Source organism: Callorhinchus milii, unplaced genomic scaffold (genome assembly GCF_018977255.1).
Source record: "Callorhinchus milii isolate IMCB2004 unplaced genomic scaffold, IMCB_Cmil_1.0 Scaffold604, whole genome shotgun sequence".
In the NCBI taxonomy this organism is placed as follows: domain Eukaryota; kingdom Metazoa; phylum Chordata; class Chondrichthyes; order Chimaeriformes; family Callorhinchidae; genus Callorhinchus; species Callorhinchus milii.
This window is the reverse complement of record NW_024705345.1, coordinates 13,297-39,139: the sequence shown is the minus strand read 5'-3', so window position 1 is coordinate 39,139 and position 25,843 is coordinate 13,297. Positions and strand designations below refer to the sequence as shown.

The following is a 25,843-nucleotide window of genomic DNA, read 5'->3' as shown; positions in this document are numbered from 1 at the left end:
GGCAACCTCTCTCGATGCGGCGAGGCACCACGGCGTTGCGGCCTCCCCGGGCCACGCCGAAGACGCGGCGGTAAAACACGGAGCCGCGGTGGCCCCCGCGGCCCTCCCCGCCGGCGCAGCGAGGTGCGGGACAGCGGCCGCAGCCGCGGCAACCTCTCGCGACGCGGCGAGGCACCACGGCGTTGCAGCCTCCATGGGCCACGCCGAAGACGCGGCGGAATAACACGCATCCGCGGCGTCATCCATGAGAAGGGACGCAGGCACGGCGAGGTGCAGAGCCGCGGCATCGCCGGTGGCCGGCCCCGTGAGCGCAGCGACAGGTTGAGCCGCGGCAGCACCCGCGGCCCATTCCGGCGGCACAGCGATGTACGGGGCAGCAGCAGCCGCCGCTGCCCACCCCGGCGGCCCGGCGAGGACGGCACGCGCGTACTTACCCTGGGCCCCCCCGGCGGGCGCAGCTTGATGTAGTGCCGCGTCGTCGCCGGCGGCTGGTCTCGCAGGAGCGGCGTGCCAAGAAATCCCGGCCGCGTCGGTGTAGAGACGCGGCGTCGCGGTCGCCATGGCAGCCGTAGCAGCGGCTGCATACGGCTCCCGAGCCAACATGGCCGCCGCGGATTGCGCGTCGTCGCCGGCGGCTGGTCTCGCAGGAGCGGCGTGCCAAGAAATCCCGGCCGCGTCGGTGTAGAGACGCGGCGTCGCGGTCGCCATGGCAGCCGTAGCAGCGGCTGCATACGGCTCCCGAGCCAACATGGCCGCCGCGGATTGCGTCGCAGCCAACATGGCGGCCATTTCCGGTGGAGCGGTCGCTGGGAAAACTGCGGCGCTTCCAACGTTGGCAGTTGACAGTTGCTCCCGTCCCGCGTGCGGGGCGGTTGGCTGCGTCCGCGCCTCCACCTCGGCCAACCTGGCGGTCAGCTGCCCCACCGCCTGCAGGAGCTGCTGCAGCAGAGCTGCGGGGACGCTCTCCGTCTCTGGCGGCGGCGGTGAGCTGGCACTCCCCGCAGCCGACTCCTCCCGCTCCGGCCCGCTCGTCTCCATGGGGACCGTCACCGGGGTCCCGGGCTCCGGGGTCACTGCTGGAGCCTCCTCTCCGCCTTCGGCACCCTCCAAGTCATGTGCCGGTGGGTTCTTACGCTTTATACATGTTGGCGACGGTGTAAACTTCTGACACCAGTTGTTGAGTCGTAGACGGAGGTACTCGGAGACGGAGGTTGAGTTAGGGGCTTCCGCCAGGGTTTATTAACACTTATCACTATCCCTGGTTCCCTCTTTACCCCTTCCACTATCCCCGTTCCTCCAGTGACCCCGCTTACGTTACGGGGTCTCCCTTAAATACCCTAGGAGGGGTGACGTCACGTGCACTGCCCAGCGCGTGCGACCCCACGTCCCGTGAGGTCACCGCACCGGACAGCGCACACGACGCCACCACTCTCTTCTACTCCTCTACATCTGTACACGTCATAAGCCACTTGGTTGAGCTATTAATTGTGCCCAGGTCACTTCTGAAAAATAAACCAAAAGCTCAGTGGGCTTTACCTGGTAAGAAAAAGAAAGTGTTATTTGTATATATTTATATATTTGTATATATTTATATATTTGTATATATTTCAAGTGATTTGTTCACCTCTCGTATATTTTCACTCCTGCCGTGTTTGTTGTTGTCACGTTCTGGCCCCGTGCCCCTACCGGGCACCTGTGAAACAGAGCTTCATAGCTCATCGGATTCCTCCACGAGAAACACATTCTGGTTCTGAATTGTCTCACGTACCCCCGGGAGATGTCTCGTGTAACCACACGTGGTGACCTTGCCACACGCAGAAAACCGCCGCTCCATAGCAAGTTTCGGCACAATTTATGTTCACAAATTTGTGCTCAGGTTTCCACGCTCAGAAATATTTCACAGCGGCACTTTACGTGCGGAGTTTGGTCGCGTAGGATACGTGCGCGTGCATATCAAGGCAAAGATTACGCGATGCACACCTTTGAAAACGTTTACCGGGAACAATTCATTACTTTGTTTTTGTTCAAAGAGATTGTGAGGTTTACATTTTTTCGCGGCATTTCTCTCTCGCAGAGCTACTCGCCAAAGCTATGAAGCAAGGTTTTGGAGTCGTAAACAAGGACTATCGCCAGGTTAGTTTGCACGCTTCGCAATTTTCACTTGCGCTCTTGCCTGCTCTGCAAAGACGAGCCACTTGTTTGTGTCGTCGTGCATCACTTTCACAACCTCAGTGCTTGCTTGGGATACGATGTCTTGCTTGGGATACAACGCCTTGCTTGGGATACGACGTCTTGCTTGGGATACGACGCGCTTGCTAGAACTTGTATGGGTCGTGATGAGTCACCGCGTAGACCCCATTCACGACTCTTCCTCACCACCATCCCCGTAGGCTCCTCTCAGCAAGATAAAGTGATGTTAAATTTTATTTTTATTTCAATTTATTTGTATTTATTTATGCATTTATTTCAATGTATGTATGCATTTTAGTAATAAGTAGTGTCTAAATAATTTTATACAGCCCTATTAATGTATAATATGCCATATAAAATATCATTTATTCTCTGGAACAGATTATTTCCTTCCCCGTTATTTCTTATGGGAAAAACTCGTTTGTTATACGGCATTTCCGGTATAAGTCCTACCTTCTGGAACGAATTAACGACATGTACCGAGGTTCCACTGTACAGAGGATCCCCGCTTGTCTGTGGTTCCTGGCACCTCTGAGTTGTTCTATCTCTGTGGTGAACGCCGTGCAAGCGCGTTGCACCTCGAAACGATTATACCATCATTAAGTGCCGTAACCTGCAAGCCTGGCGGTTCAACTCGGCGTGGGTGACTTGGTGATGTGGCTCACGTTGCCCTCAGATCATCCGCTATGAGCTCGGCTTTATCGTGTGCGCGGCTTTGGGCGTCGCCTTCCTGCTGCTGCTCCCGCTGGCGGGCTGCTGCATGTGCCGCCGCCGCCGCTGCTGCGGGAACCGCCGCGGAGAGATGCTTCGGAGGCCACGGAAGAACGACGACTGCAAACGCAGCTGCCACGGCGCCTCGCTCCTCCTCGTCACGCTCGCCGTCGAGTGAGTCGTCTCGTTAAATTTCGATTTAAAGCTTCTTTCGTGACTGCAGGGATTCATCTTCTTGGTTCTTTTGGTAAAGTCACCACGTAGAAGGGAAATAATACTCGGTCAGCTGAGCCTTCTTATCCCGGAGTTTGTTGAAGGATCTCAAAGTTATGTGGAATCCCTCCCCGTAGAGGCGGTTAAATTTCGATTTGAAGCTTTCGTGACTGCAGGGATTCATCTTCTTGGTTCTTTCGGTAAAGTCACCACGTAGAAGGGGAAATAATACTCGGTCAGCTGAGCCTTCTTATCCCGGAGTTTGTTGAAGGATCTCAAAGTGACGTGGAATACCTCCCCGTAGAGTTAAGCCAGCAGTGTTTGTGTGTTCTCTGCGGTAAGTAAAACGTGTTTCTGCTTCCCCTTTGCGTCTCCGTGCAGGGCGGGCATTGTGTGTGCCTACGTGGCCAACAACAATGTGACCAACAACATCCGGCAGTCGGAGACCCTGCTGTCGAGCAACTTGAAGGACGTCCGGACCCTGCTCAACACTACGCCCCGTGTAAGCGGCAGCTGCCCCAGCCTCACGTCCGCGCAGTTTCCTCCGTTAAATGTCACCGAAAAGCACGCACCTGTGGGTGTAGATTAAATGTGAGCAAATGATTCGCAGTGGCGCACAAAACATAAACAACAAGAACAACTCGACGCAATTATCAATGCCACTGCATTAATATGAAAAGTATAATATAATAATGATAATTGTTTTTTTACCATTCTATCTGGCAACAAAACTGACACCTTTTTTACAAGGAGTCATGTTTACATAGACCACAATACCTGCAGTCATAATCCCAGTGGGATGCAAGTCAAACAACAACAACAACCACAAGACAACTTAGATTAAGGCCATCAGTCTAACTCTGTACTACAACAAACAAACATGGCTAAACCAATACACTTTTCGAAATCACCAAAATAAAGCCATGAAAGTGGTGTGCACGCTGCAGTGGTTCTCGTTAGGGGGCTCTGTGCAAATTGCAGGTGGGCATTGCGGATAATTTGTAGAATTCCACTTGTTGTGAAATGTAAATGAAAGGAGGATTCCAACTCACAAATAGTCTGCGGCGTAACTCGTTTTGTGGCTGTGGCTTGGCATATCAGAGCGTGGTTTTGAACAGGGTACAAGGCAGAGGTCGCAAACGGGTTTTGATTCCTTACCCGTACCCGTACCCGGCCGCACCAGGGTCGCAAATGGGTACCCGTACCTGGCCGGGTACGGGTAGCCGGGTATCGGGTACCCGGTTGCGACCTCTGGTACAAGGCGGTCGTGTGACTGACTTGAGTGTGTTTCTTTCTTTGCCTTTAGCAAATCGACTACATCGTTGAAAAATACAACATCACGAAGGACAGGGCGGTTTCCGATCTCGACCGTGAGTGTAAATATATAGGCTTGTTGCTTGTTCATTTTGGGGTTATAGGTATCTGAAAATGTTTTACTTCTTTAATCATAGTAAGTAATTGTATCCGTATCTCTTGGCATTATCTGCAGTGTCGGGTAATAATGTCCTTTCTATTAAGGCAGCATTTCATAGTCATCACAACTTTTAGTGATGTCCCAGTGCGGACCCCTTTGGGACTAATGCTGTGTTTCCGTGACCGTTGGAAACCGGGCGCGACATCAGCAGCGTGTCCGTGTCCCCCTCACTCGTGAGCCACGAGGCTGTGGGGCAGCTCCATGTCCACTCACCTCACTGCCCTTTTCTACCGTCCACGGCCTTCTGGAAAGCGACCGGTGGAACGACTATTGCAAATCGCTTTTCAACGCAGGCTACGTTAAGGCGATTCCCCGAGCTAATGTCTTTGTCATGTTCATCCGTTCCTGCTGGAGGCTGAACTAAGTGCTGATCACCACCGGCTCTGGGTTGATATCCGGATGTGACACCGTGACCGGCCGCGAGGGTGGACAACCGATCCGGCCCGTCCCTCCCAGCGGTCGTGGAGATGCGGCAAGACGGCCTCCGTGTGTGTCGCGCTCGATTGCACGTGCGGCCTCGCTCCCCCGAGCCGATAACGTCGGCGTCAATACTGCCGTTATTTGTTCAAACGTTCAATGAAATGGGTACACATTGCGCACCTGGTAATTGCTAGAATTTGAAACTCGGGGGGAGGGGGGTGAGACATGGAGTTTCATGTGCTTAAATAGAAAAAAGCGTGTTTCTTCGGCCAGTGATTATTTATTCAACATTGCGCCGACATATCTTTCCAAAGACAGAGATCACCGGTATATTTTGTGCAGGTGAGCGGCATGCCACGAGTGAATAGAAACAGGTGGGATGGAGGAAGAGCAGCAGCCCGCACTCATTGTGGGCACGAGCTATCGCGCCGTTCGCCTTCTTGTTTTCCAATCAATGCCTCTCTACTCCAGCACAGAGGCCACGGGTATTTGTAGACACCATACCTGATGCACAATTCGTTTATTTTCCGAGAAACAAAATAAATTGTTCACCGTACACTCTCTTGCCAAGGCCTACAAGTTACATGTACGTGAGGTGATTTTTCCACATTTGTCCGCGTGATTGTTCCCGATATGTGCGCTATAAGAGCCTCGTACCGAAACCTCGCCTTTCATGTTAGTCTGATTTAAATGTAATTAATGGTTAATAATGAAAAAAAGTCGCAATGAGCAGAAACTAAATGTGCAACTCCATTCAGTATGAACATGATGCTGTCATTTTAATTTTAAAGATAATGTGACGAATTGGAGAAGCCGGGTCAGGTGACGTGGTTAATCTAACTTCCTGGATCTTATCCTGAAGACGTTTGGCACATTTTCACGTAAAACATCGGGTATCTAATTGTTATATTTAGTTGCGATAATTAATTGTCGGGAGCGCTTGTACATGCGACATTTTAATATGTTTGGCTATGTCAGGTGGTATGACAGAAATTTGGGCAGATTATTACGTGGTCTAACCCAAAAGTCAATTATGAATACAAAATAAACACTTTAACTTGGTTGCGTTGTAGCACTTGCTCCAGTGCATGTGGAACAGAGGTCGCAAACGGGTTTTGATTCCTTACCCGTACCCGGCCGCACCAGGGTCGCAAACGGGTCCCCGTACCCGTACCCGGCCGTACCCGTACGGGTATCGGGTACCTGATTGCGACCTCTGGGATGAAGCCATGTTGCAGGCGCGGGTGGGTTGATTCTAGGAACTTGAATTGTGAGAAGAGACAAGACGTTGGGAAATGAGTGACAAACGGTGACTCACCAGTGACTCACCGTCTACCCGTACCCGTACCAGGCCGCACCAGGGTCGCAAACGGGTACTCGTACCCATACCCGGCCGGGTACGGGTAGCCGGGTATCGGGTAGGGTACGGGTATCGGGTACCCGGTTGCGACCTCTGATGTGGAATTGGTAACCCCGTAACTTGTTGGCCTCACAAGGGCCTGATTCAATTAGGAGCTGCTTAGAGCACGATAGGGATAATGGTGGTGAGGCATTACAGGTGACACAACATCTGAAGGGTGTTGTAGCTGCTAGCAGCTCATGTAAATATGAAATAAAATAAGAGATGTTTGCGTGGCCAGGTGGCAGCCCTTGAGTGTGGCTGCTTTGTGCCCCTGGCGGTTCGTTTCTAATCTGTGCTCATCTGCTGGGCCCTGTGTGATGGAGTGCAAACAAACAGAGGTGAACAGGAAAAGCGTCAATTTTAAGAACATTGGGTTGGTGTTTTGAAAGGTCTGTGGCAAGGGCTGCACGTATGGGTTTTTTAATTAACCCAATCCCCCCCCAAAAAAAATCCATCCTAAATGTGAACTTACATCTGATAACTAAAATATGTTGGTCTTTAAAATGCTTTCTCCAGTGTTAATACTATTGTAGAGAAGTTCTCGCGAACGTACTTGGAGACGGAGGTAAGCTAAGGGCTTTCGCCAGGGTTTATTAAAGCTGTTGCAATATTACACACCAGGGTACACAACTCCCAGGGGCTAGGGGGCTCCTACTCGGAGTCCGGGTCCCTGCCGACTAGCTCCGGTCTCTCTCTCTCGTGTCGCATCGTGGACTCTGCAGACTCCACAGACACACACACATACACACACCCAGACACACACACAGACACACACACAGACACACACAGCAACACACACACACATACAACAACAACAACAACAACCGCCATTCGCCACTAAGTGGCGGTGACGTCACCACGATGCTTGTGCCAGGCCAAGTGCACCTTGAGGCCACGTGAAGTGTCGAAAGCCCGCTGGCAGGAGGTCACGGGGCAGACCCAGCAGGTGCCACGGGTCGACTGACTGAGATGACCGAGATGACTGGCTGATGCACCACCTGTGCCCCCTACTGTGCCAACTTGCTGTGCTTTAGCCACCCGGCGCTCCGCTCGTTGTTGTGAGCGTCGCTCCTCCGCCCTCCGTTGTTGTTGGAGGGCGACTGCCTCCAACTGCCCAGTAGCGTCCTTCACGAGCCTCCTCCACTGAGGCCGATCTTGACACCGCTGGTACCAGTCATCGGCAAGTCCACTCAGCTCCACGTCCTCCTGTACCACATCACTCCATCTCTTCTTCAGCCCGTGCCGCGCCCGTCTAGCCCCCTCGATCCGGCCGAACAAAAGCTGTTTAGGCATGCGGTGGCTGGGCATGCGGGCTACATGACCCAGCCAACGCAGCCTTGCCTGCCGGAGGAGCTCACTGATGGGACTTTGCCCAGATCTTTCAAGGATTTGTGAGCTCCTCACACAATCCAGCCTGGTTAAACCCAGGATGGATCGTAGGCAGGCCAGCCTAAATGTTTCCAACCGGCGAAGATGCTCCACCAGGGGGGTCCACGTCTCGCAAGCGTAGAGAAGGGAGGGAATGACCGTGGCCGAGAAGACCTGAAGCTTCGTGCGGAGCGACAGACCAGGTAGCTTCCACACAGCGTTACGCAACCGATGAAAAGATATTGCCGCTCGACTGATTCGGAGTGAGACCTCTGCTGATAGACTGGAGCCGGTCATAAGCACACTGCCCAGGTATGGGAAACTCTCCACTCTCTCCACAACTGCCCCATCACCAATTGGGAGTTGTGGGGGTGGAGTGTCCGATGGTACAAAATACCCAGGCAGGTGCTTAGTTTTGGTGGGGCTGATGGTAAGGCCCCACCTCTTAGTGGCACGCTCCAGTCTCAGCAGCAGCGCCTCCAACTCCTCTTCTGAATGAGCAGCTATTACCAAATCATCGGCATACATAACGTGGTTGACCAATAGGGAGCCATCCCTTGATCGCACCCGGGCGTCGATCAGCCTCCCATTATATCTGTACCAAATGGAAATTCCCCCGGTACAGCTATTGAAGGCTTCACGAACTACGCGGTCAAAATAGATGTTAAATAATGTGGGAGCCAGAGGACATCCCTGTCGCACCCCAAGGTGTACAGGGAAAGGCTCCGACTCCCGGCCACGTAGTTTTACCCGGGCCCGCTCACCATCATGAAGGTCCTTAATGATCGTGAGCAGAGGGTCAGGGACTCCGAAAGCACGAAGAACAACCCAGAGCCCAGTCCTACTGATGGTATCATAGGCCTTGACCAGGTCAATAAAGCAGAGATGTAGGTCTTGTTGGAATTCCCTACACCTCTGCTGTAGCAGACGGACAGAAAATATGGCATCTGTGCAGGACCGCCCTTTCCTGAAACCGCATTGGGGCTCCGCAAGCCTCTCCTCAGCGTGCCTAGCAAGGCGATGTTGAATAATCCTTGCCAGGACCTTACCCGGCACACTGAGGAGTGAGATGCCCCTGTAGTTGTTACAGTCGGTACGGTCCCCCTTCTTAAAGAGGGGAACCACCAGGGCATCCTTCCAGTCCTGCGGAACCCGTCCAGTGGTCCAGACTGTTGTTATGATGTCATATAGGGCAGTCTGTGCACAAACGCCACCCTCCCTCAGCATTTCGCTTGGGAGATCATCTCTGCCCGGTGCCTTTCCTGGTCTCAGACTCCGGATCGCCCTCAGTACTTCCTCAACAGCTGGCACCTCAGCCAGCCACTCACAGGGGGTGACCTCTTCCAATATTTGAGGCACCGCAGCCTCAGCAGGGTTATCACCACTTTGTGCCATGATGTTTTCCTGGCTGAGAGAATTTCCCTCCCCCAGGACCTCACAGAAATGCTCAGCAAATCTGCAAACCTGTTCCTGGGGGTCGGAGATTGGATCACCGTTTTTTCCTCTAATGATGGTAATAGGTGTGGCGCTGCAGGTTACTTTTTTGATGGAGTTAAATAGTGATTTGTGATCACGGGCCACTGAGGCAGACTCCATCTCCTCAGCAACCCGCGACCACCACCCATCCTTACAGCGCCTTACGGCTCTCCGAACTTCCGAGCGAAGGCTGCGGTAAACCTCCTCATTCTCTGACGTGGGATGCTGTAGGCGATGAGAGTGGGCCTGTCGCTTTTTCTCAATTAACCTGAACACCTCCTCTGTCAGCCAGGGTTTCTGGGGAGGTCTGGACCGCATACCCAAAGCAGCCATTGCAGCTGCATGAGTCACAGTCTTAAACCTCGCCCATTTCCCCTCGACATCAGGTGGAGTGGGGGACGATGCCAACCCCAGCTGCAAGCGATGATGAAATTCTCGCTTGCAACTTTCATCAGCTAACTACACACATACACACACCCAGACACACACAGACACACACAGACACACACACAGACACACACAGCAACCCAGACACACACCCAGACACACACACAGACACACACAGCAACACAGACACACACCCAGACACACACACAGACACACACACACACACAGACACACACACAGACATACACAGCAACACAGACACACACACAGACACACACAGCAACACAGACACACACCCAGACACACACACAGACACACACAGACACAGACACACACACAGACACACACAGCAACACAGACACACACACAGACACACACACAAACACACATCCAGACACACACAGACACACAGCAACACAGACACACACACAGACACGCACCTCTCCAGCTACCACCGGCTTCTCCCCAGACTCCCTATTCGATCCCTCTCTCTACCCCTGGTTCCCTCTTCACCCTGCTCACTCTACCCGTTCCCACGGTGACCCCGCTTACGTCACGGGGTCTCCCTTAAGTACCCTGGGAGACGTGACGTCATCGCACTGAACGGCACGCCTGACGTCACGTCCCCATTTTACTCCTCTACACTATGAACGTTGCAGTTCTGCATCACAGTGTGACTAATCGCTTCTTTGCCTCTGCTCGCCACGCAAGTTAAGTCAGCGTTCAGGGGCACGGCGTTCGCAGTTGCCTTACATCTCGATCCGATCCGTGCCGGTTCGGACAATTTTACAGACGTGGGACCGTTGCTGGGCCAGAGGATCCAGAGGCGGCTGGGCACGAAGGTTTATCCCGCGCTACGGGCTGCCCTGCAGATGGCCGACGGTCAGTGTCCACACGGCACCTTTGCCAACCGCGACGAGCGCGGTTGGCCGCGTGCAGCGCGGACCGAGTTCGACGCAGTGCATACGTAGAGCGCGCACGCCACGGCTACGCGGGAGCAAAGGCAACGGAGTGGAACCGTTTTATAAAATTGAAACGTTCACATTTTAGGTTGCAATCAGGTCCAGTGGCGGTGGGGGGGGGGGGGGTAGATCTGTTGCGTTGGGGGTGAGGTGCAAAATACGAGTGGTGGACAACAGAGGAGAGGGAATGCTGGTGGGGGGGCCATCAGGGACACTTTTGGTGGTGCAGGACCAGCCCCACAAGCCCCACAAGCCCAGCTGCACGTTCCCATGAAATGCGATGGAAACTGTTCAGGGAGAAATAGCTTGGGCAGAGTTTGGGGGGGTGGGGGCATGGGGGGGGCTTAGCCCCCCCCCCCGAACTGGGCACCTTTATTAATTTATTTTCAGTCGTTTACAAGTAAGGTTCAAAATAAATAAATTATATGCACCCGCGATAGAATTCAAACTCCGCCTATGAGAAATTGTTATTCTACACGTCAAATTATTGTACATATTAGATGCGTGTCCTTCTCGACAAATTGTTTGCACTTGATGATGTTTGCGTTTTAGAAATTTGAATGTGCCAGTCATTGTTTTTCATTCCTTTCCTTCTCTGTGTTGCTTGAGCTACAGTGAGGGAAAAAAGTATTTAATCCCCTGCTGATTCTGTACGTTTGCCCACTGACAAAGAAATGATCAGTCTATAATTTTAATGGTAGGTTTATTTGAACAGTGAGAGACAGAATAACAACAAAATCTAGAAAGACGCATGTCAAAAATGTTATAAATTGATTTGCATTTTAATGAGGGAAATAAGTATTTGACCCCACTGCAAAACATGACTTAGTACTTAGTGGCAAAACCCTTGTTGGCAATCACAGAGGTCAGACGTTTCTTGTAGTTGGCCACCAGGTTTGCACACATCTCAGGAGGGATTTTGTCCCACTCCCCTTTGTAGATCTTCTCCAAGTCATTGAGGTTTCGAGGCTGACGTTTGGCAACTCGAACCTTCAGCTCCCTCCACAGATTTTCTATGGGATTAAGGTCTGGAGACTGGCTAGGCCACTCCAGGACCTTAATGTGCTTCTTCTTGAGCCACTCCTTTGTTGCCTTGGCCGTGTGTTTTGGGTCATTGTCATGCTGGAATACCCATCCACGACCCATTTTCAATGCCCTGGCTGAGGGAAGGAGGTTCTCACCCAAGATTTGACGGTACATGGCCCCGTCCATCGTCCCTTTGATGCGGTGAAGTTGTCCTGTCTCCTTAGCAGAAAAACACTCCCAAAGCATAATGTTTCCACCTCCATATTTGACGGTGGGGATGGTGTTCTTGGGGTCATAGGCAGCATTCCTCCTCCTCCAAACACGGCGAGTTGAGTTGATGCCAAAGAGCTCCATTTTGGTCTCATCTGACCACAACACTTTCACCCAGTTGTCCTCTGAATCATTCAGATGTTCATTGGCAAACTTCAGACGGGCATGTATATGTGCTTTCTTGAGCAGGGGGACCTTGCGGGCGCTGCAGGATTTGAGTCATTCACGGCGTAGTGTGTTACCAACTGTTTTCTTGGTGATCGCATAGTGTGTTACCAACTGTTTTCTTGGCGATCGCATAGTGTGTTACCAACTGTTTTCTTGGCGATCGCATAGTGTGTTACCAACTGTTTTCTTGGTGATCGCATAGTGTGTTACCAACTGTTTTCTTGGTGATCGCATAGTGTGTTACCAACTGTTTTCTTGGCGATCGCATAGTGTGTTACCAACTGTTTTCTTGGTGATCGCATAGTGTGTTACCAACTGTTTTCTTGGCGATCGCATAGTGTGTTACCAACTGTTTTCTTGGCGATCGCATAGTGTGTTACCAACTGTTTTCTTGGCGATCGCATAGTGTGTTACCGACTGTTTTCTTGGTGATCGCATAGTGTGTTACCAACTGTTTTCTTGGTGATCGCATAGTGTGTTACCAACTGTTTTCTTGGCGATCGCATAGTGTGTTACCAACTGTTTTCTTGGCGATCGCATAGTGTGTTACCAACTGTTTTCTTGGCGATCGCATAGTGTGTTACCGACTGTTTTCTTGGTGATCGCATAGTGTGTTACCAACTGTTTTCTTGGTGATCGCTTGCTCGTTGACGCGCTCCCCCCCCCCCCCCGTCCCGGCAGTGATGTTGGCGACGCGCCTGGCGCTGCTGGACGTCAACACGTCGCTCTCGGTGCTGCGCGACGGTTCCGAGAAGCTGCAGAGGAACTTGACGACCGTGCGCAGCGGCCTTAACGCGACCCTCAATGACCCCGTGTGCCAGAGGGCTCAGCGGTGCGTCGCCATGTCGGGGCAGCTCGTCCTGCTGAATATCCACGCCGACTTCAGCTTGGTACGTGTGAGTGTGTGTGTAGTAGGTTCAAAGAGACTTGGACGACATAGTCGGAGGCACCCTTATTTATTAACCGTTTCACTCAGCACAGGCCAATGTATACAACACTCGGAGGGGTATCGGCCCCTTCACCCGTCTAACAGGGAGACCCCACTATCTCTATCCCGGCCAGCCTACTCCCAGGTCCTCCACTACAGGGCTAGGGGAGGCTAGCTGACCCAGCTCTGGTTAAGCTGGGATCACGGCACCCTGAGTCACCAGACCGGCTCTTACAAGAGCATCGGCTCTGGGCTATCTGGGCCACGCCACTGGCTTGCCCTGGTCGGTCCTGAGAAGGACAGCGAGCCAGGGGAGTCCCAGGGCCTATCTAGCTGGTCTCCCTTCTTCACTGGTTTGAGCTAAACACTGAACCCCGAGCCCACCGGCTCACCGCCTTATATAGCAACTCCTCCCCGAGGGGTGGGGCCGTGGGGGATCACAGCGCCGTTTCAGCCCCCCAGGCTAAACGATGCGGACGTGGATGTAAGCATCCTTCCGCGTGCGGGCATAACCACACCCTTGGTGTGTTTGTTCGCCCTCCCGTAACACCTCTACATGTGTACGTGGAACTTATGTCGCATCGTATGTAGCCAACCGCCGTAATCAACGGTGCAGGGGAAGAACGGCAAACTGGTGAGCGCCAGCGTGGCTACTCACGCTGCCTCTAATCCACAGCAATCGCTGAGGCGGTCGAGGGTTGGTGGATGACAAGCACGTTCGGGAAACTCTCAAATCTGCCGGGCTGCGAGGTCGCCTTCTCCTTGTTTTGCCAGGGCGCGGCAGTACAGCAAGTTGCTTCATTTGCATCTGTATTCCATCTGTACGGGGATTGGGTGTTACCCCCCTCCATCCGTGCATTTGAATTGTCTCCGAGGGCTCTGGTTTCCTGTATAAGTACTCAATGGAGATGGTCAAACATCCTCATATAGAGCCATAGAGGCTTGAGCAATTGTTGGTGCTGGTTCTGGCTGCCTTCCTGCTTGTCTGTGATTTCCCATGCCTCTGAATCAAACGCCAACCTCCTGGGTTTAAAGTGTTAGATATACGCACGAGATGTAACCAATTCCCTCTCCTCATGAGGGGAGGAACTTCTGTGCAAAGAGGCTGGATGTTGTCTTTCCATGGCAGCCTTAACTGTAGATTACATGAATTTGTGTTCTTCCAGATACAAAAAGATCAAGCTTAACCACTATAAATGTCTAATTAATGCCTGAGCTTCGAAACAATGTTTGTACAATGAGCACTGAAGAACAGGTTTACTGAACATTGAAAGGGGACCGGGTTTGGTTTAGTTTGACAGTGCGCAGAGCTGATGGTGGTGTTTACCTTCCTGTGCAGCCGCAGGACGTGTCCCGGGAATTGGAGCAGGTGAAGAGACTGCTAGACACCAACTTTACAGCGATGGTTGACAAGGTATGTACTGTTTTTTATTTTTTATCTTGTAATGCACACGTTTTCATACATTAAACATTATACATTTCTACGTGACTTTACCGAAAGAACCAAGGAGATGAATCCCTGCAGTCACGAAAGCTTTAAATCGAAATTTAATCGCCACTACGGGGTGGGATTCCACATAACTTTGAGATCCTTCAACAAACTCCGGGATAAGAAGGCTCAGCTAATCGAGTCTCTCAACTTTATGAAGAGATGCCGCGACTCTAAGGTAATACCAATCGCATTTACACTAACCTCTGCTGCTGTAACTTCTTCTAATGCTAAACGAATTCTGTCTAGAACTAGCTTAGCTCTTATCTCAGAGAAAATCAGACTTACGCGCACCGATCTTGATCAGTTAGACAAGACACTCTACAAATCACACTTATCTTTGACTGCAACAATGTCCACATCAGATTGGGAACATGTAGACAAAATGACTGCCTCTTCAGCTGCCGCTATGTCGACCAAATGTAAGGACAACTTGATTTCCAAATTCAACCGGCTCTCAAACAAGAGACCGGACCCACACACTGAAAAGCTAGACGTTAACGAAGTCGTAATTAATCGCAGTAACAGTTCTCTTTCTGAAATAAAAAAAATAAAAAATTCTACGTGAAGATTTTCAAAAATTCTGTTCGCTAGTGTGTTTGAGACTTAAAAGTTAAGAGTATTGGTGACACAAAGTAAATCGTAAAACTGCTACATCAATGTTACATTTTTCGGTGTTATTTTTCTCCCCTGCGCAGGGTTATGCAGCTTTTAATGGCACGCCTGAAATCATCGCACAGCAAACGAGAAACATTGCTGCAGGTAAGATAACAAAGCGGTGATGAAGTATAATAACACGCAGATGGTTTTCTCAAACTTATATTCTTGGTTCTTTCGGTGAAGTCACGTAGAAGGGAAATAATAAAATAATAAAAATATAAAACAATACAATTCTCAGGACGTTTCGACTGCAACACAAGCAATCATCATCAGGTGTGAAATCCACAGCAAGAAAATTTGAAAAAAAGTGGCGTTATTTTCTTTAACGTCAGCACCACGGATTTATCAAATCCTTCGAATGATTGCTAAGCGAGAATCCATCGTCTCGGTTAAATCAAAATTTCTCAAACTTGTTCACACATTATTGATGAGCAGGGAATTGACACTGCTGTGTAATACAAACATTTATTTGTTCCTATTGCTTTTGCGCGGATCGTTAAACATTGTCTTTTCAGCGAAGTTGCGTAAGTGCGGTAAACGTAGCATGCATGGAAACATCCTGTGATTATAAGAGGTTGGTGGAACCGTGTCTAGTTCCGCCGTAGCGTGGTTAGTTAAGTGCTCACCACCCGAGGGTATGTTGTGTTAATAGCCCTGGAGGATGTTGTGCAAATAGTTAATACACGTGTTGCTCCTAAGATAACGTCTGCGACTTAGTTGGACTCAAGCCATATGGATGGTTTCGTGAACAAATCTTTGTTGATAGCCAATCGGCTTGCAAAGTACCATCGTCTTAGAGAAATAAATGTCGTGTGAGCCAGACGCATTAAAGTAATGATCAGCCACGGCAAAAGTATTGGTCCTGCCGTGTTTCAGATCTGCCTTGTGTTCACGAACACGGTCCGAGACATGTCAGAAATCTTGTCCTTCACAGATGGGATCAGGTCACGAATTTTATGTACAGTGTTAAATGGGACCTGGATCTTGTGTTTGTTCAAGATTTTGGAAATCTTTTTGGTTATCACTGCTATGTAAGGCAAGGTGATGGTTTTTATTGGATCTTCAGATGGCTCCTTCTTCACAGTTTGGGTGATGACTTTGTGGATTGTGTAGTCAGAATATCCATTCGCCTTGAGAGCCTGGTGTAGGTGTGTGAGTTCACTGGTCAGATATTCATGGTCGGAGACACATTTTTGATGAGGGAATTCTCCTGCGATGGATGGTGGTGGGAATCCGGTTTTAGGTAGGCGTCAGTATGGGCTACTTTCCTGTAGACAGAGTGGATCAATGCTGATAGATGAAGTCCGGTCACCGTATTGTGCTTTTGACATGTACCTCCACACACAGAAAAGGACAACGGTCAACACATTTTATTCTACGTGCTTGTGAGTTAATTGCTAATTATTAAAATGTATTGGATAGATTTAGCAGCGTCACAGTGATTTGGGTACCATCTTTCTTACCTCTGTATTCTTAGTATGTAAATTGTATAAATCACGACATTAATACATGGACGTTGAGATTAAAAATGAGAGTATTGCATTAATCTTCAAAGTCATTATCCAATATTGTGCCGCATAATCCTGTATTTCAAAATAAGTGTTTTAGTCCATCAGCATATCGTTCTGGAAATCCACGAGGAGATTGGCTAAAACATTTATGAATGTATACGTGGAGACACGAGAATGGAGTTCTGCTTCTAAGGTGATTGGTCATTCATCATGGTGTCTGGGACATGGCCCCACAACTTCTGGCAAACTGTTGGGGCCGCACTGCCGGCACTCATTGCCGGCGCGTACGTGCTTGCGAGCGTGCGAGCGTACGTACGTGCGTGCGTGCGTGCGTGCTTGCGAGCGTACGTGCGTGCGTGCGAGCAGGCGTGAAGGATCTACTGGACCACGTGGGCACCAGCATCAAGACGACGGCGAGGCAGCTGCCCCTTCAGCTCGTGGTGCACAACGGCACCAAGTACCTGGACATGGGCCAGGCGCTGGTGCACGAGCACCTGCCCACGGTCGCCCAGTACGACTTCTACAGGCAAGTGCCGCAGTGAAGCGCCGTCGGGTGCGACGGGACTTCTCGGCCATCCCGCGGGTCTGCTGGCCGTGGCACGGCTCTCTCTAGTGCACGGCGTAAAGCCCTCACCGCTTGGCAGGAGTGGAAATGCTGAGCATGCTTGTATACGTAGCACTAATGAGCACAAAGACAGAGAGTGCGCGAGCATCTGGGCGAATTCTTTATTCATTTGTGAATTTGATTCGTGGCACAAATCAAACCATGAATATTGCAATAGTAAGCAACGTGGCAATAGTAATTTCGTGTTGGTGCACAAATGGGGAAGCCGTGTCGATAAGAACTGAGAGATGAGAACATTGTTGTCGCGTGTAGAAACAGTCAAGGGCTCGCCTTGGAGAGCGCTCGCATGGACACATCCTCCTTGAGAAGGAGCGGTGAGTTCAACGGAGGCGCACATCAATTCTGCAATGAATTTGGTCACTCGCCTCGACATTCCCACCCGACCTTCTGTGTCGACATTGAAGGCGCTGCTTGATGACTGCGACTGCCACGCTTGCCGGTGCCATTCGTGAAGCCATTTGTGACTGGAACTTTTAGGATGTCATTTTTAGAAAGACTTCCTTCAGCGTAGGAAATGCAATTTTAATTCTTGCCGTTATAAATGCCATTTTGAATGCCACATGTGGTTTCATTTCATTAGTGTCGTGCATAACGTGGTAATTTTGGATTTCTTACTATATTTCCTTTGTACATAGGTCTGGTAGTTTACTATATTATTAGTAATGTGTGTATGTATGTTGAACTTCTTTCGCACCATACGTAGCCAACCATAAACCCTCTCTTCCCATGTACCATGCTTGTTGTTTAGCCAGGTCCTTGTTGAGAGAGAGCTCAGTGGGCCTCGCCCAAAACACACCGGCTGACCGACTGATGTATAGGATGCTGGAAGGGGGTGGTGGGGGAATTCCCGCCTGCTTAAGGGCACAGAGCAAACAGTGTTTATGATCATGGTTTTTTTTAATTGAAGACTAGCTTCACTACCATTCTGCCATTCTACAGTTGGACATCGGAGGCAGAATTATCCGTGAGTATTTTTGGAGCGTAACCCTCGCGTAAAAAACAAGTATAACCCGTAAAAACAAAGTTTTTCACTCTAAATCCTTTATATGCGTGGCGGCTAGAGTCCTCTCGTCCTCTGGCTTGAGATGGCTGCCACCTATGGGTCAGATGATTGCCTGCCACCATTAAGCAATTGGTAATTAAATATAATATTTTTGTCCTAAAAAATGTCAAATTTTGGAAATATTTTTTCACGAACTTTAATTGTCACGCACAACGAGTCTGTGTGGAAAATGTCAGCTCGATTGGATCACGGGAAGTGAGTTATAAAACGACCGAAAGATTTGCACGGTTCTAAGCAAGCAAGCAAGCGAACTTAATATAAAGGATTTAAAAAGTCCGCACCGAGGACACGTCTCTGTATTGGCAGGGGGGGGGGGGGTGGGGGTTGGGGGCCCAGCCACATGAGTATTGGTGGGGTGGGGGGGGGCGCACTCACCCCCGACACGAGCGTCACGTGCTGCTGCCTCGCAGGTGGCTCGTGTGCGTCGTCCTCTGCTCGCTCGCGGGCCTCGTGGTGCTGCTCAACCTGCTGGGCCTGCTGTGCGGCACGTGCGGCTACGGCGAGCACGCCGGCGGAAACTTCCTGATGGCGTGAGCGGCCAGCGGCGACGCGGCCCCCCCCCCCCCCCCCCGGCAGGAGGGAGCGGCGTTCGCCGCTTGTTGTTGTGGAGGTCCGCCGTTCGAATCGGATGGGTCCCCCCTGGTTATTGTTGGAGGAGTGGGTTTAGGACAGAGGTCGCAATCGGGTACCCGATACCCGTACCCTACCCGTACCCGGCCGGGTAGGGTACGGCCGGGTACGGGTATCCGTTTGCGACCCTGGTGCGGCCGGGTACGGGTACGGGTAAGGAATCAAAACCCATTTGCGACCTCTGGTTTAGGAGGGGTAAGCTCAGGGTGGCCGTGTGCTTTCACGGTGGACGTTAAAGCTTCTCTGAGCTCAGCCGAATGGGCTTTACTCGGGAAATGCATTTCTGATTTGAGTCGGCCATTGTGTGCTCAGAGCCCAAATTTGCCAAGTAAAAAAAATGGTCAACCAATGACCGGGGTGGAATGCGTAGCAATCATCGCCCCCTACTGGCAGATTGATGCCCTTGGCTTGCAGGCCGGGTGATAAGCCACCTTGTGTAGCACACGAACAACTGTCACTGGGGAGGGGGGGTCGGGGGGGGTCCCCTTTCAAAAATGTTGATAAGACGCGAGTCGATTATCACTTGTAACGCACTCCGAGATGCGCATGTGCTATATTGGAAAAGCAAATTGTTATCCATGAATGGTTCAGACTTAAGGAACTGCAGTATTACGTGCCTTGCCGGTGCCTTGCTGGTGCTGTGATGGCGTGACGTGCTTTTTGGAAGGCTATGCCACGGAAGTAATGTTTACTTAAATGTGACTCTAATTCAGCATTTGAAAGAAGCACTTCAAAGAATTTTGTTTGCGTGCCGTTGATAAAGGACGTCATGCCTTTTACTGCTCGGGGCCTTGGCGAGAAGAATTTAAGTGAAAACCCGTTTTCATTTTGTTGTTGTATTCATTTGCAGCTGGGCTGAGACACATCAAAACAGGACAATTAAAAGCCTTTAAGAACACTCATGGAGTGTATTGTGCAGTATGGGAAACTGAAGTGTAGGAGCACCAATCCTGTCGGGGGGGGGGGGGATGTGTAAATGCACAACCCTGTGTGTTGTCGAATATATGTATGTATGTTGAACTTATTCCGCACCGCACGTGTGTGTTTGTGCTGTAAGCAGTGGCGTGGGCTTCAGCTTGACCTTCTCGTGGCTGCTGATGCTGGTGGTGACGCTCACGTTCGTCCTGGGCGGGAACGTGGAAAAGCTTTTCTGCCAGCCCTTGGCCGACAATAACCTCTTCAAGGTGGGCGCACGCGCGCTCTGCTCTGTGGGCGAGAGATTCCGTGGGGTCGTCCTTGTCGTGGGGTTTCGCTGATCAAGTCCACCGGGAGCCATTGCCCCACGTTCGACGAAGACGTGCAAATGAATTGCATGCATTGAAATGAAAAGTCTCACTCGTGAGTGCTGCGTGTGCGCGCGACAGCGGAGCGCTGGTTCGCGCGCTGCGCTACGAACCTGGCGACCCGAGTTCGATTGCCGCTCACAGCTCACGTCGGCGATGGATATCTAAACTGGTTATGGGCCTTCCGCTAGATTGACTCGGCGTTAAATGAGTACCTGGTGCGGCGTGTTTGAATATACCGCGTCACTCTATCGTGTGCCATTCCAGCATTAACAGGTGCTCGCAACCAGAACCTGCTCCAACAGTCTGTTAGAGGCTCTGTGCGGAACCTTTTTGCGTGAGATGGAGGCTGATTAGTTCGGTGTGGCAGTAGAGCAGGCCTGCAGCCGTGGGCCACGTTCGACGCTGATTCCTGTCGCCGCCATCCCAGCGACTGATTTGCGAATCGGGTGTCAAACCGTCTCGTGAATTTGGCAAAAAAAACTCGCGTGGAATGTCGGACAATGCCAGAATTGCACAAAAGTGTGGAAACTAAAACTACGACAATTGGGCCCATAGTGTGGGAAGGTAGTCGTCTTCCTGGAAGGTTCTGCACCAGTGGTGGCAACATTCAACACATCCTGACGACACGGTGTACTCTCTCCGTAGGAGCCCCCACCGTTGACTCCCCACGAGTTTCAGCAGGCAAACCATTTGGTGCTTAGATTACAGACCCCTACCCTATAGGGGTCAGCACTGCACGCAGAGTGTGGTGGCACTCAGCGCTCACCCAGCCCCCTCTAGGGCTGGTGCTACAACCACACGACGTACGGGGGGTGTCCGTGATGGCAATGCATCGCACTCCGCGCTTCACTCGAGCCGGCATTGGGCGCTTTGTAAACGTGTTGAAGGATTTGCTGGACTCAAAACAGTAAGAGTGCATTGTGGTAGGCTCAAATAATCTTGGTTTGGCCAGCTCACGGCATCTAAATACAACTCCTTTTCCATATTTTTGGGTTTTTTTGGTAAAGTCACGTAGGTAAAAATTTTAAATGAATAAAAGTAAAATAAAATAAAATTGTTATGTAGACTAGCCGTAGTTTCAGCCGCACCAACCTTACCATAATAATAAAAAGGGGGCCAAGCTTGGCTCCTCCCACCCTCAACCTGTATATATACAAGGACTGTTTTCTTGGAATTTCTCTTCCTTGATACAGCAATCGTGCTGTGACGGTTCCACCTGAAGACGGAAGCTTGTGTTGCTATTTTACTTTTATTAATTTTAATTTTTTACCTACCTGGTGACTTTACCGAAAAAACCCAAGATATGAATCCTTGCAGTCACGAAAGCTTCAAATCTATAAACAACTTCTTTTGTGCATCCCATCAGCCGTGCGGAACTCTGGGAGTGCATAAGTTTGGCAGCGTACAAAGCCCTTGGCTCCGTTCGAGTGATATCTCATTACTTAGTTCTTTCGGTAAAGTCACGTAGCTAAAAAATGATGCAGCAAATCTGGCTGTGACGGTCCCACCTGATGACGGAGACTTGTGTTGCCTCCGAAACGTCGTGATTTTTATTTTTATTAATTTTAATTTCATTATTTACCTACGTGACTTTACCTAAAGAACTAAAGAGTATGAATCCTTGCAGTCACGAAAGCTTCAAATCTAGAATGATATCCCATCACGACGTAATGATACCTACAATTGACTAAATTAAATCGCCACACACAGAGTGCTTGGGATGATGCCTTTGCGGTGTAATCTTGTAGCCCGAGTTTAAAGACGAGGCACTTCCTGACCCACTCCGGTTTTAAAGTGGCGTGTGAATGCTGTCTTCTCACTCGTACCGTACTGCTGTTGAGGTTTTTTTTTAAAGTTTGTTTAGGTTGACACTTGTGACCGTAACAAAACTCTGTTCAAAAGAATGGTAAAAAAAACTCACGTCGGCATCACTGTCTGGTACAGCTGTCCCTATCCTTTTAAAATGTCCTGAAATCTGCTCTAAAGCCAACACACTCGATCCATTAGTCTTTGTTTAATCCGGTATCTTTGGGAGCAGAGCATTTGAACCGTCTACAAACCGGACTTCCTCCACCCCCCTACCCTCCTCCCCCTCACGTGACTTGTCGTGTTCCCCACTTTTGACAGTTGAAAAAACAAAATGTCTTCCTTCCTTTCTTAGTTCTTCGATACACCAAATCTGTTCAAGCCGAAGCATCTCTTGCCAGGAGTTCTCTTCAACAATCCAGACCTGAACATTACCATTGAGGGCGTATACAGGCAAGTCTGTTGCTGTACCACACCCGCTGTTGTACCCCGTCATATGATTCTTGTTTTGACGGAGTCGCTTAGTGTGAGCGCGTTGGCTTTAAAAGGTGGCTACTGCTGGCAGATGTGCACCTCCTGTGCCGATTAGCACGGTAGGCTGCGTACGGTGCAAAAGAAGTTCTACAGACATGCAGAACCACTGCAGTTGGAATGGTTCCGTGCGAATTGGTTCATTGCGGTACACAGTTGCATGTCACATTGCCGAGCCATTATTTAGTCGGCAATGAAGTTATTGACCGAAAGGCCCAATCCTCGCCCCCTCTCGCCTGGGCAGCTCGTTCCAGGGAGTCCAAACAAGGAAAAAAACAATTATCAGCCTCAAGAAGACTAAAGCAAATATAAGGCCAAAATTAAGTGTTTTATTGTACTCGGTGAACACACCTTTTATTACATTCCTAGCTATCAACATCATCGTCATCTACTGCTGGATGAAATCCTCTCCAAGTTGTGTGGTTTTTTTTTATCCTGGTGTATGTCATGCGAGTAGATGAAACAGTTGCATTTACATAATTTATTATTTCAAATTGGTATAGTAGTATTCTTAGGTTTTTTTCGGTAAAGTTACGTAGGTAAAACATTTTAATTAATAAAAGTTATCGTGCTGTGACGTTCCACCTGAAGACGCAAGCTTGTATTGCCTTCGAAACGTCGTGATTTTTATTTTATTAATGAAAATTTTTTACCTACGTGACTTTACCGAAAAAACCTAAGAATATGAATCCTTGCAGTTGTAGTGACATAGAACGGTCACTACTGTGTCGGCCCGTACGAGGGCTGGGGGCCCCAAGGGGGTGCCTGGGGGGTCACGTGGTGGAGGGATCCGGACCTTCCCAGAGGTGGGGAAGGAAGACGTGGCCTGGGAAGGGAGGCGTGGCCTGGGCAGAGCCAGCCACGCCTGGGTGGAGCCGGCCACGCCAAAGCAGATATAAGCGTGGTGTGAACGCGGAGCGAGGCTGTTGTACTGTACTCCGAAGTGAAGACATCATGGGTCGTCGTCCTGGGCCAGGCAGGCCGTTGCCTGCCTGGTCCAGTCTGTGTCGCGTTCCAGAGTGTTAGTGAGTTGAGGAAGGTGGTCACCACCTCATGTACAGCGTTATGTTACTTACCGTTTAATAAATAGTGTTGCCTCCAAGCTGCGTGTGTGTGCACCTAATTCGAACCCACTACACAGTCACGAACGCTTCAAATCTAGAATGGTATAATAGTCTTGCTGATGAAAATACGTCTGGGAGCTGAATATCAATGTCGAGGTCTGCTAGCCACGAGGGGACTGCGGGAAAGTGCACATACACCTTGTGAAGTGTTTTGGAGGTACGGAGAGACGAGAGTTGTTGTATCTTGAACCCGCCTTCTCTGAGGCTGACTCAATACGAATGCGAGTGTCTGGAATCACCACCCCCCCCCCGCCCGTGTGTTTTTACAGTGATTGCAAAAGTAACACAGGGATCCATTCTGCTTTTCAACTCTCAAATCTATTCAACTTGGACAGCCTCCTAAACATCACTCGGGTAAGTGCATGTTCACGGAAATGCGCCAACACTGTGATTTGGAATCCTCGTACGAATCAGTTGATATTATTTATGTGCGGTTGAATTGTTTACGTGAGAATACGCCGTGTTATCTTTTTTCCTCGTGATCGGAAACACGATTGCACACTCACTGTTGTATTACTATTATACAGCAGGCTTCTTTTGAAATGTTGTGCGGGTCAAAATAAACCGCCTAATTCCGGTGTTCTGTCTCCTTTCCACACCGCCACCTGAAAACCACCAGTATACGGATGACATCGCAAGCAAATTTGACCCCATCAATGTGAACCTGTTGGACATGAAGCTGCTGGAACCCAGTGTCAAGCAGAGCCTGCTGAACTTCGCAACGACTGGAATCGGCAGAATCGACTTCAGCGCATTCAGCGCAGAGGTTCTGTGTCCGTGTCGTCATCTGTGTCCGTTTTGTCATCTGTGTCTGCGTCATCTGTGTGCGTGTGGGGTTCACTCACGGCGTCACACATCCGATGGTCAACTTCTCATTCATGGTCATGCATAACACCACTTTTACACTCGCACTAATGGCCTCTGAAGATCGAGAGAACAAAACTTCTGAATACCCCCCCATAGGTTGACTCAGCCTTAAATAAGTTAAGCTGGTGCAGCATGTCAACATCATTGCCGGAGAGGCAAAGGTGGCTGGTTACGTGAGGTCCTGGCCACATCACCGCTTCTTGCGCCTTATAGGTCTGAATAGGTGCTTACTTAGAGTACTTGTTTCTATTCATAGGACTAAATGGGGAGATCCATGTGTGTGTGCATGTATTCAATATTGCGTGCCTGTGTAATGGTTCTGGAGACACTTGTAGAGGTAACTTCTTTATTACAATTCAACACTCCAACAGTCCTGATACTCTGTTACAGCCTAGGTACACAACCTAGGTACACAGCCTAGGTACACAGCCTAGGTACACAGCCTAGATACACAGCCTAGCGACACAGCCTAGGTACACAACCTAGGTACACTACTCTGGCTACGCTCTGGGGTCCTCCGGCTACAATTACCCTAGGGAGGCTATCTGACCCGACCCAGCCAAGGTGCGGGTCTGGACTCTGGCTTCCTCGGAACTCGCACTTACACGGACGTAGAGCCGGGAGTCCCAGAGTCCCACCACTGGCCCTCACAGCGTCCCGGCCCTTACAAGGACAAGCGGGACGAGGGTGTCCAGGGTCCTAAGCTGGCTGGCTGGCGGGTCTTGGGTCTTGAGCTACAACTGGCCCTGATCGGCCAGGGAGCTCCCCTTTTATGCCTCGTCCCCAACGAGGGGTGGGGTTGTGTGCGCCCCCAGGTATCCCACAGAGCACACACAGCCCCCCCCCCCCCCCCCCGTTGGTGGCGCCAAGGGGCCCTAACTGTCTGGGGTGCCTGGGATCCTAGCGCCTGGCGCCAGAGCCCCCAGTAGCCCCTCCCCTCTTATGGCACTACACCTGCTGAGAGGGTTGGCGACTATCTCTTGAGAAACTTGTTCATCCTGGTCTGCGGTCTTCGTAGCAGTCCAGCTTTTATTGTCTGCGAGCGGTCTCCAATGTTAATTGTGCAAAGTGCAATTGCGAGAATGCGTTTGCTCTTTCATTCTTAGCGCATGGCAACCCACTGCTGCCAGCTGATTGGTTGCCGTAGGGAAACAAAAGCCCCCTGAACTATTGAACCTCGGTGTGTAGGCTGATTAATTTATTACACTAAAGTAGCCAAAGCAAATAGGTGGATCAAAAAATCTGAGCGCGGTGGG

At 50.4% G+C, this 25,843-nt stretch overlaps 1 protein-coding gene across 1 annotated transcript; it reads left to right on the top strand.

Annotated features, from left to right (window-relative positions):
* The first annotated feature begins 1,036 nt into the window (after positions 1–1,036).
* LOC121852225 (prominin-1-A-like) lies at positions 1,037–25,753 on the top strand. The gene is made up of 18 exons (XM_042346313.1): positions 1,037–1,121; positions 2,075–2,133; positions 2,867–3,075; positions 3,496–3,616; positions 4,421–4,484; positions 10,434–10,565; positions 12,749–12,957; positions 13,612–13,692; positions 14,335–14,409; positions 15,183–15,246; positions 17,022–17,181; positions 18,754–18,873; positions 20,034–20,157; positions 22,421–22,518; positions 23,990–24,074; positions 24,340–24,486; positions 25,124–25,402; positions 25,694–25,753. The coding sequence occupies exons 1-18, from the start codon at positions 1,037–1,039 to the stop codon at positions 25,751–25,753; spliced, it is 2,172 nt and encodes a 723-aa protein (XP_042202247.1).
* Positions 25,754–25,843: the final 90 nt, after the last annotated feature.